This window comes from Takifugu flavidus, chromosome 9 (assembly GCF_003711565.1).
Source record: "Takifugu flavidus isolate HTHZ2018 chromosome 9, ASM371156v2, whole genome shotgun sequence".
NCBI classification, from domain to species: domain Eukaryota; kingdom Metazoa; phylum Chordata; class Actinopteri; order Tetraodontiformes; family Tetraodontidae; genus Takifugu; species Takifugu flavidus.
In genome coordinates, this window is record NC_079528.1 from 14,808,010 (window position 1) to 14,820,390 (window position 12,381).

General features: G+C 44.1%; 1 protein-coding gene across 1 annotated transcript; it reads left to right on the plus strand.

Annotated features, from left to right (window-relative positions):
• Positions 1–1,817: 1,817 nt before the first annotated feature.
• hspa9 (heat shock protein 9) lies at positions 1,818–10,235 on the plus strand. Its single transcript, XM_057043923.1, has 16 exons — positions 1,818–2,103; positions 2,534–2,592; positions 2,682–2,769; positions 2,986–3,167; positions 3,262–3,386; positions 3,469–3,542; positions 4,860–4,966; positions 5,044–5,206; positions 5,298–5,390; positions 7,740–7,949; positions 8,357–8,584; positions 8,664–8,886; positions 8,971–9,065; positions 9,152–9,244; positions 9,552–9,692; positions 9,875–10,235. Exons 1-16 carry the CDS (start codon positions 2,023–2,025, stop codon positions 9,941–9,943), a joined length of 2,031 nt encoding a protein of 676 aa, XP_056899903.1. The 5' UTR covers positions 1,818–2,022; the 3' UTR covers positions 9,944–10,235.
• The last annotated feature ends 2,146 nt before the right edge of the window (positions 10,236–12,381 follow it).

A 12,381-nucleotide genomic window follows, 5' to 3' on the forward strand; every position in this document is an offset into this window, starting at 1 on the left:
ATGTTTCTGGACCCTGGCAGCTTCTGCTCTTTAATTTCCCTCTGTATCTTTCATTAATATTAAGTAGCGTTTATATGTTTTTAATGAATCCACTGTTATTTATTTTGTTTTTCTTATTTTCTCAACCTCTGCATTCTTACTTGTTTTGCCTGTTTATGCTCCTCCGGGCCACTAGGAAGCCCTAATTTGCTGTTCACTTTATTGAGATGCGCAGTATTTCTGTGGTCTCAATATTTCTATAGTGATGTGGTTGTGATGGGACATTTAATGTCAGTCAGGCATGTTGTTCTTCTAATGTGTCTCACCTCCTCATGAAAATATTGTTTTAAAACGGAAAGAAAGAAAAGGACGAGTCCCTGCACGGATCACTCTCAAGCATCGTTATTCCCTCCCTCTGATGGCTTTTGTACTAGAAGCTACTACTTGTTGCTTCCAAGGAGGGGATCAGGGCCAGCCTTGGTCTGGGAAAATGCACCTCTACACCTTCTTGTCATGGCAGTTGTCCAAAGAAGAGCACAAGTACAACAGTAAAACTTACTGTGGAGGAGTATCAGGATGGGCAAGAGGGGCTAAACATCTATTCACTGGCCTGACCACAAAAGAACAGAATAGAAAAGAATAAAACTTTGTCATTTAGAATACACTGATGCAGGTGCATTTACACGTGATGCTGTAGCATTAAACAGACAGACAGAATAAAAAGCCCTAAATCAATGTTTTCATCATTGGCATATACAAATAACATTATAAAAAAAGACCACCAATACATAAGAAAAGCTACTAATGTCACAGATTTGTTAGATAAACCAAAACCCCCAAAGGTGCTTCATTTAAGGTTGTTTCTGCTGAAGTGTTGGACTTGTAGCTATAATACCAGAATTTCTAATCTTTTGGGCCAAAAAATCTGATCTGGTTGAATGGGTGACGATTGTAATGTTGGGAAGGAGAGAGACAAAAATCAATGTGGTTCACCCAGAGCGAGGCTGAACAGATCTCTGTGAAGTCCCCATGTGTGTGAATCTCAGCTGCATCATTTCTGTAAGTGGGGGCTGCATGCAAACTGTACCCTGGTTTACTTTAATTTGGCCTTGGACAAAAGAAGGTTCTTGACACTAGAATTTGATTAAGGGGGATATCAGGAAGAAAAGCTTGTCCTGATGTCATATGCCTTTTTCTAGGAAAAGAAGGAACAGAAGTGTGTTATAGTTGTATCTCATGACTTAAAAAAAACCAGTAATGTAAAAACCCAAACATTATCAAGAAATGCTCTGACAGAAGTGCTGATAATAATAGATATGGTCAGATTGGTTGTGTTCCATGTGAATATGAGCCTTACATGGTAGTTTGCAGTTCTCCCAACCATGGGACACTGTAAATCATTTTAACAATGCCCAACAAGTCTTTTAATAGAGGCATTACATTGTCGATTTGGCTTGTAAAATGTCGACGTTCACAATAGACATAATGTTTATTTTTGGATTAATATATTTCATCATTTGCACGAATCCGCATCTCTGACTGACGTAATAAACGCCAAACGCCGGTATACCCGCTTTACATCATGACCTTCACATGCCCACTACTTGAGACTGCCCTTTTCCTTTCTTGATCAGAAAGAGGAAACATAAATGTGAAACAACACATATTTAGTCCCAAAATAAAACTGTATTTTATATCACAAGCGTTTAATCAATTCTATAATGTAGATATTTCTTTAGAAACAACTATAGATTCTTAGAACGCCTACATTTTACTCAGGCATATAAATCGCCCGCCCGCTTTCCGGTCCTTCATCCTTGCATGGTGCAACATGTGTTGGATAATTCTAGAAGCGACTCTAGTTTGCTCAGACATCTGCGTGAAAGGGTTGTGATCGAGGCAGCTGATCGTCATTTGGAGATTTGGTCACATTTTCTCACTTTTTTTTACTCTTCAACAGGTTGACGGCTTATTTTTGACCGTCAAACACGTCGCTTCGGACTTTAATTCAGCGCAAGTTAGCCTTTAATTAGAATTACCAAGATGTTACGTGTAGCAGTAAGCGTTTCAAGGACTGTCCGGACAAATAGCTGCAGAACGAACGTTCCGTCTCTGATTAAAAAGGTAAGTTTGAATATTCACATTTCGAGTGTTAAGGTTTGACAACCTCCCGGCTAGCTTAGTCTGCTAACTCGAGACCTACTTATTGACGAGCGAGGCTCTGTTAAAGTCACGCATGCAAGTCTTGTGTAAGGATAGAGGAGAAAAGAGACAGCGCTGATCTCTGCATGGTGAATCAAAGCTTTCAGCTCGTTATTAAACATCGACTCGTTGACCTGATGGTTACACAAGGTTCTTGGTAAAATATATGTGACGCACTTTGGATACCGTCAAGTGGGTTTGCTGCGATTTGACTTTAATATCTTTTTGTGGCACAAATTAATCGTTGACCTTCAATGCGACATCTTTTACACAACCTGGTGCCATTAGTTGCATCTCGGTTTGAGGAACATATTAAAGTTCGATAATTGTCCATGTTGTGATGTCTTTACAGGCATGTTGGGGTGGTTTCCAGTCAGACACCCTCGGAGCCCTGTCCAGAAGGGACTATGCGTGAGTGTGTGTGTGTGTGTGTGTGTGGTGTGTGTGTGTGTGTGTGTGTGTGAGTGAGAAACTACCTAATAACCATGTCTGTATTGTAGGTCAGAGGCTGTGAAGGGTGCCGTCATTGGCATTGACCTGGGGACAACCAACTCCTGTGTGGCGGTCATGGAGGGCAAACAGGCCAAGGTGGGCAGGAGTGGACCCCTAACATGCTTGGCATCAGCTCTAACGGCTCAGTTTAAATGATGGGGATAATTTGCATCCTTCGATGATTTTAACACCTTCACTGATGCAACCGTTGTTTGTCCAAGTATTGTTGCCTCTCTGTCTAGAAAGAAGATTTTTGTGGCTGAAATGTGTGTTGCAAGCGTTCCAATTTGAGGGTTTGGTGTATATTGCCAGGTTTTGGAAAATGCTGAGGGTGCGCGGACGACCCCTTCAGTTGTGGCCTTCACAGCTGATGGAGAGCGATTGGTGGGTATGCCAGCTAAACGCCAGGCTGTCACCAACCCGCAGAACACACTGTATGCTACCAAAAGACTGATTGGACGTCGCTTTGATGACCCAGAGGTCCAAAAAGACCTGTGAGTAGCTATTTAGTCACAGTAACCACATGTGAGGGTTTTAGACCGTTTTTGTCAGCTCATTATATGACGTACATCATTGTTCTTTCAACAGTAAGAACGTCCCCTACAAGATTGTCCGAGCATCCAACGGTGATGCCTGGGTGGAGGCTCATGGCAAAATGTACTCACCCAGTCAGGCTGGAGCCTTTGTTCTAATGAAAATGAAGGAGACTGCAGGTATGAGTCCCACAAACTCTAGAGGAGAAATCCCAAGTCTCTTTCTGACCTCTGCATCATCCCTCACTCTTTTGTGTTGCAGAAAATTACCTGGGAACCAAAGCAAAAAACGCTGTCGTCACTGTCCCGGCCTACTTTAACGACTCTCAGAGACAGGTAAGCAAGTTGAGGAACGCATGTTCCAGTGTTGTTCGTTACCATGCTAAAGGGTGTACAGCCTGTTCATCTCGATTGATAGGTATGTTTATTTACATTTGTGACCAATGTCCTCCTGGACTACCTCCACAGACAAAAGCCCCTTTAGCACCGGAGGGACCTTTGCAGTTCCTGTAACCCTTTTTTTTTTTTTCTCATTTGGTCTGGACGGAGTTGGGAACTTTCCCCTTTACTGTCCATAGATCCTAGAATTCCTGTAGCTCCTACCTCAGAGTGGGGTCTTCTTCCTTGGCATCGAAACGTGGTGACACCTCCTAACCCCCTGTAGTGCCTTACAGCCTCACCCCATGTTTGACTTTTAAATAATCAAGCTGCTGTTCCAGCTCCATTTTGACCAAGTTTGTCTTCGCTGTATAGGTAGCTGAACGCTAACAAGGTTGAATGTTTTTCTCTTGTTAGAGCAAGTACAATGTCAAATTTACTCAGATAAAGAGGTGAATTATGCTTCAGTTCTATGAAGAAGAAACATCCTCAACCCTTGACACAGATGCTCTTTATTCTTGCTGCTCAAAGATGGCCAACATTGCTCTTTGTTTGGATGCTCACAAACAGACTGCTTTACATTTCATTGCAGCAAAAATAGACAAAGTGGAAGCCAGGAACATGTTGGATATTTTTTCAGTTTGTTTAGAGTTTTTATTGAATCTATATTTTGTATACTTTAAGCAAATGGACATTATTTGATTTCATTGTTTTATGTGCTATTTTTATTCAACTGATGGCCCTAATTTTATTGTATGTAGCCTAGTCTTATATAAAAAGCTCATAAATTGGTATTAGTGCCTGCACATCATTTAGCATTTTTAGCTTAATAAATTCTAATTAACTTTAACCATTTGTACTTAACCACTGATCAGTCCAAAAGCAAATAAAATGCTGGTTTTGGGGGAGGGTAGTTGGTAGAACTGTTTGAGAAGGGAGCTGTTCTGAGAACTGCTCATGTAACCACTTGGTGCCAAAGGGGCTAATGTAAATGCAACTATTTGAATGGTAAACTTCAGTCGGATTCAGGCCGCCTTCGTAGGGGGGCAGATTTTGGGCAGAAACACCCCACCCCAACATCTATGTTCCCTCTAAAATTCTTGATTAGGGTTCATGGAAAAACAAAAGCCTCGAGTACTTTAACACCTTTTATTTAGCAACTGCAGCAGATGTTTATTAAAAGGTCTATTGTATTATAAATTCCCCACTATAATTGCTTGATAATGGATTATATTTCAGATATTAAAGGCATTGTTGTATGTTGGTGAATTTCAGGCTACCAAAGATGCTGGTCAGATTGCTGGTTTAAACGTCCTTCGTGTGATCAACGAGCCTACCGCTGCTGCTCTGGCTTATGGTCTGGACAAAACCCAGGACAAGATGTAAGTTGACCAGGTTGCTACTGAAACATGGAGACACATGACGACAGAATGGCATTAGCATGCTTGCTTGATTGCAGAATTGCTGTCTATGACCTGGGAGGCGGCACGTTCGACATTTCTGTCCTGGAGATCCAAAAAGGAGTTTTTGAGGTCAAGTCTACTAATGGTGACACCTTCCTGGGCGGCGAGGACTTCGACCAGCACCTTCTCACATACATTGTAAAGGAGTTTAAGAGAGAGGTAAAGAAATGGTGCAGAGCTCTGATTCTAGAATGTAGCATCTTTTCTGTGTGCACTCTTAGAATCTGATGAATGTCCTCTGTCCATCCAGTCTGGCGTTGATCTGACCAAAGACAACATGGCTCTGCAGAGAGTCCGAGAGGCTGCTGAAAAGGCCAAGTGTGAGCTGTCCTCGTCCCTGCAGGTCTGTGATCACTGGAGTAACTATAGCAGTCATATTATTAAATCAGGTGATATTCCAGCTCTGAGACAGCTGTCCAGAGAGCACGTGTCCATTTAGAAGAGTTTGCTGTTGTGTCCCAACACTACCATCAGGAGTACCAACACATGAAAGGTGTTTGTGTTACGATGTTGACATGTGGTGCTGTGTTGAGGACTGATATCTACCAGCTGCTAACCCGACCTGCTTTATCCGCTCTGTGGCCGCAGCCATCTGCCAAGTGTCCACATGGCTCCACGTCCTCCATTGCCTGGACATGTCCTCTTTGAGAATGTGTCCGGGAGCAGAATTTCAAATTGTCAGAATTTTTATTCTACTCGAACCTCGAACATGCTACATTGAATTTGCGTTGCATTCTCTGTGGTCCACAAAGTAGTCGCACGCCTTCCCCACGCTGAAGGGTGCTACTCATCTGCTCACCCAAGCGTTGATGGACTATCAAAATAAGCGTTAGAATAATCTTTGGTTGTGGTCCTAGTTGGGACTTCACAGTATCCCACAGATTCTCTCTGGGGTTGAGATGAAGGAAGGAAGGAAGCAAGAACAAACTTTGTTGCCAAGAATGGTTTACACATACGAGGAATTTAACTTGGTGTTTGTTGCTTGCCATGCAGACACGATAAAAATAATACAGTAAAATAAGGATAAAGATAAGGAAATATAAAAATTAGGCATATTTACTATACAAAAAGCATATTTAAAGTCCGGTATAAGGAAGTGAAAAGTGTCTTGTGCAGGGTGATGGTGGTGTGGTGGAGGAGAGTGCATGGTGCTGCTATATTGCAGTGGCCCCATAGAGTCTCTTACTCGGGGCGGGGGCAATATCTGTGGGTTCCTGGGCCTTGTTGAGGAGGCCTGACACGGTGGGAAAGAAGCTGTTTCGCTGGCGAGAAGTTCTGGTCTTGATGGACCTCAGTCTTCTGGCAGATGTGAGTGGCTCTAAAAGTTTAAATCCAGGGTGGGAGGGGTCCGCCACAATCCTGCCTGCACGCCTCAGGGTCCTGGTGGTGTACAGGTCCTGAAGGGGGGGCAGGTAGCATCCAATCACCCTCTCTGCAGATCAGATGACACGCTGCAGTCTGCCTTTGTCCTTGGCAGTAGCTGATGGAGGAGGTGAGGATGGACTCAATGATGGCAGTGTAGAAGTGCACCATCATTGTCTTTGGTAGGTTGAATTTCTTCAGCTGCCACAGGAAGTACATCCTCTGTTGAGCTCTTTTGATAACAGAGCTGATGTTCAGCTTCGACTTAAGGTCCCGGGAGATGAGGGTGCCCAGGAAGTGGTAGGACTCCACAGTGTTGACTGGGGTGTGTGATGGCTGTAAGTGGGGCTGAGTTCTTCCTAAAGTCCACTACCATCTCCACTGTCTTATGTGCGTTAAGCAGCAGATTGTTTTCTGCGCACCAGTTCGCCAGGTTATCAATCTCCAGTCTATAAGCAGACTCATCCCCTCTGGAGATGAGCCTGATGAGGGTGGTGCCATCCGCAAACTTCAGGGGCTTGACGGACTGGTGATTAGAAGTGCAGCTGTTTGTATACAGGGAGAATAGCAGAGGGGAGAGAACACAGCCTTGCGGGGAACCAGTGCTGATGATCAGAGAGTCCGAGGTGTGCTTCCCCAGCCTCACATGTTGCCTCCTGTCAGACAGGAAGTCTGTGATCCACCTGTGGGTGGAGTTGGGTACGCTCAGCCAGGAGAGCTTGACTTGTAAGGGGTGGTAAGATGGTGTTAAATGCAGAGCTGAAGTCCACAAACAGGATTCTGGCATAGGTTCCTGCAGAGTCCAGGTGCTGGAGGATGTCGTGGAGAGTCATGTTAACTGCGTCATCTACAGACCTGTTGGCCCTATAGGTGAACTGCAGGGGGTCAAGGAGAGGGTCTGTGAAATATCTAAGGTGTTGAAGCACAAGGTGCTCAAAGGACTTCATTACTACAGAGGTCAGAGCGACAGGTCTGTAGTCGTTCATTCCTCTGATCCTTGGCTTTATGGGGATGGGGATGATGGTGGTGGTCTTAAAGCAAGCTGGTACATGACATGTCTCCAGTGAGGTGTGCTCATCAATGCCAGATGCCAAGACTCTGCAGACTTGACCTCTTTTCTAAAATTCTGAAATGAGTGAATTTTGGTTTTTTCATTAGCTGTCAGTGATCACTATAATCCCTGAATATATGAATGTCTAATCTGAATTCTACTCTGATATTGTCCCGTGTTGAGAAGCAGCCGTACATGTTTGCTCCATGTTATTGCTGTTTGGACCGATGCAGTGGTTGAATCCAGAGTTTTGAGGAACTGCTGTTTTTGCTGGTGCAGACTGACATCAACCTACCGTATCTGACCATGGACGCTTCTGGGCCCAAACATCTGAACATGAAGTTGACTCGGGCGCAGTTTGAGGGCATCGTGGCTGACCTGATCCGCCGCACCGTGGCTCCCTGTCAGAAGGCCATGCAGGACGCTGAGGTGTCCAAAGGCGATATCGGAGAGGTGCTTCTGGTTGGTGGCATGACCCGGATGCCCAAGGTACAGTAGACAATGGGAAGTGTAAAGACCTTGCTAAAGCCTGTGTTTAGATGAGCAGTGACCACAGGGTCAATTCACTTTAGAAGCTGACTGCTGCTGGCCTGGCTGCTATGTTGCTTTCTTTTTTCAATGAGAAATAAAAGGCCATTTTCCTGCTTTCATGTTTGGGTTCTGCTGCCTGCAGACTTTATGCTTAACTGTTGCACTACCCAACACATTTCCCCCACCTTTTAGCTCTAAGCAAGTGTTTAAAACCAACAATACTGCTGCATTAGTACAAGGTAGCATGTTTGCTTGCACAGTATCAGCCGAAAGCTACAAAACTTGTTCCCCAAACAGCATCAGTTGTTCTGAGGTGACTAATGGAGCTCAGTTTATAACCGCAGTGCCATTGTTGGGTTTTGCAGGTTCAGCAGACTGTTCAGGATCTGTTTGGCCGAACTCCGAGTAAGTCTGTGAATCCCGACGAGGCCGTTGCCATCGGAGCAGCCATCCAGGGAGGTGTTTTGGCTGGTGATGTCACTGATGTGCTGCTCTTGGATGTGACCCCACTCTCTTTGGGTATTGAGACCCTAGGCGGTGTCTTCACCAAACTGATCAACAGAAACACCACAATCCCCACAAAGAAGAGCCAGGTACGTGGATCAGATGCAGTCTCAGCATCCAGCCAGCTGGAGGTGTGACCATGGTTCGATGGTTTGTGCTCTGCTGCAGGTGTTCTCCACAGCAGCTGATGGACAGACTCAGGTGGAAATTAAAGTGTGTCAAGGAGAGAGAGAAATGGCTGCAGACAACAAGGTGCTGGGTCAGTTCACTCTGATCGGGATCCCTCCTGCCCCTCGTGGTGTCCCTCAGATCGAGGTCACTTTTGACATCGATGCTAATGGCATTGTGCACGTCTCCGCTAAGGACAAAGGGACAGGGCGAGAACAACAAAGTGAGTCTCCTACTTTTTTTTTTAAATGATGCTTTATTGCCAATATGCTGATGAGCATGTCAACACCTTCTCTCCTCCCCACAGTTGTGATCCAGTCATCAGGAGGGCTCAGTAAAGACGACATTGAGAACATGATCAAGAACGCTGAGAAATATGCTGAGGAAGACCGGAGGCGGAAGGTGAGGACTGGATGACCCAACAGATGTTTGCAAGTGTGCAACTGAGTTGTTGCTGGTTGAATGACCACTTGTGTGATGTTTGTCAGGACCGTGTAGAGGCTGTCAACACTGCTGAGGGCATCGTCCATGACACAGAGGCCAAGATGGAGGAGTTCAAGGATCAACTTCCTGCTGACGAGGTTTGTGTGGTGTTTCGGAGCTGACTTAATCCCTAACCGTCCTTTATCACCCCCCAAATAGAGATATTATTGTTTTCACATTGCATTAAAACACATGAACATGTGCAGTGGTTGAGGGTAGTGAGGAGGCTTTCTGGCAAGGTCCCAGCACATCTACTGCTTGGGCCCTCACAGACTGGGCCTCTGCACCCAGGAACAGCACCCACTTGAATGAGAATTGATTTTTTTTCCAGCATTTCAGCCGGATAAACAGAGGTTGGACTCTCCCCTGTAGAGATAATCAAGTTGTTGTTATCTGCTCTGTTAGTGCAACAAGCTGAAGGATGAGATCGCCAAGGTCCGGGACCTTCTTGCCAACAAAGACTCAGAAACTGGAGAGAACATCAAACAGGCTGCCAACAACCTGCAGCAAGCATCGCTTAAACTCTTTGAAATGGCCTACAAGAAGGTGAGAACTGACACTCCTTTTTAGATTCATGGACTGAAAATACTTATGTGACTGACTAGTAAAGCAAAAGCCTTCCCTGGCTGCTGGGGGTGTTGTATCCTGAAGTGGGACCTGAATGCAGATGTCATTGAATGGTGTGTATTCCTGTTGAGTGAACTGCAACTTCCCTCCCTCTTCTGTAGATGGCAGCAGAGCGGGACGGCAGCAGTTCAGGCTCATCAGAAGGAGAGAAGAAAGAGGGGCAGCAGTAGACCCCCCTCAGTGGTGATGGAATAGTTGCACTGCTACAGCGGTGGGGGTGGGGGGTGGTGGGTAGGGGGGTTCATGGTAGGGACGGGTGGCAACTCTGAGTGACGAGCTGAATCTTGATCATTCTCTCTATGCTATCATTCTACTGTGTTTTGGCAGTAAAATATTCTAATAAGAGAAAAATGTCAGTGTATCCTTCCACATTCTGATCCTGTCTGTAATTTGTCTGTACATTGTCATCTGTTATTTACAAAGCTGTTAACTTTGTGATTCAGTAAAATGTCTTTTAGTTCATGTTTTCTTTGTTTTTTTGCCTCAGGTCAGTGGGGATTAGATGAACTGCTGTCAGGCCTGTGTGTCTGATCTTTAGAACCCTCAACAGGGATCATTGAGGTTTTTCAACATGCATGGCATCATTCACCCAGTTTGACATTTTAGATCTTTTCATGCTGGAAAGGACAAATTCAATGAGAGAGTCAAAGTTCAGCTCCATCAATCCTATTAAAAGTATAATAGGAGGCCACAAGTTCTTGCTGTAACATTAAGAAATGCGTGCTGATTATGCAAATGGGAAGCCTGTAACCTCCAGTCTGGATGGTGGATGTCTTGGGTGACAGTTCATGATGTTGGGTGGGAGGGAACTCTTCGGTGTTGTGATGGGGAGCCAAGGAACCAACCGGTGCTCTTCTCTGGTTTGGTAGGAGTGAAGAGAAAGGAACATTTTCTATTAAAGTGTGAAGTTGCTCCATGGCTGTTGACTTCAGCAAACATTCCTGCTCGTCGTTTCCTCCTGAATGTTGCGAATGAGACATTGATCCCTGCGGAGGTGGCTGGACACTTGTACATTCTGATAGTTTAGACCTCAGCTGGTATTTTTGAGTGCTTTACTAAGTGTCAAATGTTTGACCCACAGGTGAAATATATATAAAGAACAATTATGATTCACTTTGGAAAAAAATCACTGAGTGTGTGTGTGTGTGTGTGTGCTTTATGCAGCATATTTCAGTAAATAAACCCAAATTTTTTCTGTCATAAAATGACCCATGCCAGCATTGACTGTCTGAAAATAGAAACACATCCACCTGAGTCAATGATAACAGTTTAAGGTGATTATGATTTTTTTGTTTTATTTTTTTTTACAAAGTGTTTTATTTTACATACAATTAATGACATGTTTACAAGTAAGGGGTGCCTGATGGCTCACACTACAAATAAATACTGGTTGAAGTCCCAAGTTTGGATTCTGACAGCTCATCCAGTTGGGAACTAGGCTGAGGAGCAGAGGGTTCTTGGCTCATACACCTTCAGAGCACTGCCCAGGTACCAAATCCACAAATGCTCATCTAGGGCCCTGTTATGACCCGGCGACTCATCCAGGGGTGGACCTGCCTTCACCCATTGTGGCTTCTCCTCGAGACCCCGAGAGGGATAGAGTGGTTAAGAAAACGAGAAAAATATCAAATGTTAAAATGCAAAACCACAGGGGGATCACATGAAGCAACATGATTCAACACTAATTTGAGTCAATTGACCACTGGTACACATAAACATTTATTTAAAATATTTAGAAAATATTTAGACTTTTCAAATATAAAAACAAGACAAGAGTTATAATCAATTTAAATCTAATCAAATTTAGGGATTCAATCAATTTTATTTGCCATTTTTACTTCACAAAGTGGCACTCATCTGTTCCTCTGCTTGTGAACAGTACACCTTTCTCTCGTCATCTGACCTCAGCTGATACTAGTGGCAGGAGATTGGATGCTGAGTCTAGATCACAGTGGGCAGCTTCTGACTCATGGGCCACAATGGGTTCTAAAATTTGACCGAGGGGCCGGACCAGGAACAGATGAAAGGAATGTTTGTGTAAATGAATATAATTGACATGTAAAAGCCTTGACACAAAAGGTTTTGGTCTTTAAGAGGCAGTAAAGCATGAATATGCAAGGCTTATTTCACCAGAGAGAAACTTCCGTGCAATTTCAGCAGGAATGGTGTTGTTGGTCTCCCTTTTATGCCAGTGGATTGAAGTGGGAGTTAGTTTTGCTGTGGCAATTCTCAGGCTAGAGCTGACGTGTTGGTCCGTTAACTTGGATCTGTGACGCGCTTTGTTGATGATCATGAAAATAATCATCAACAAATAATAAAATCATAAAATAATTTTATGTACTTAAAATGAACATTCAGTAACAAAAAAAAAGAGAGTGAGAAATGTCCAGTCCAACCATCATGAAAGCCCTTCAGGAGTACATCTGGGTAGAGAATGGAAACTATGCCTACTTGCGGTGGCAGAGGTAACTACAACTCCAAAGAATAACAAAAAAACAAAAACAGAAATCCAACAAAATAGTAATATACAAAGCTACAAACCCAAACCACATAAACCACCAAAGGTTTAATAGGACCTAGGCCCAAAACCTAGAGGAGAGAGGGTGCT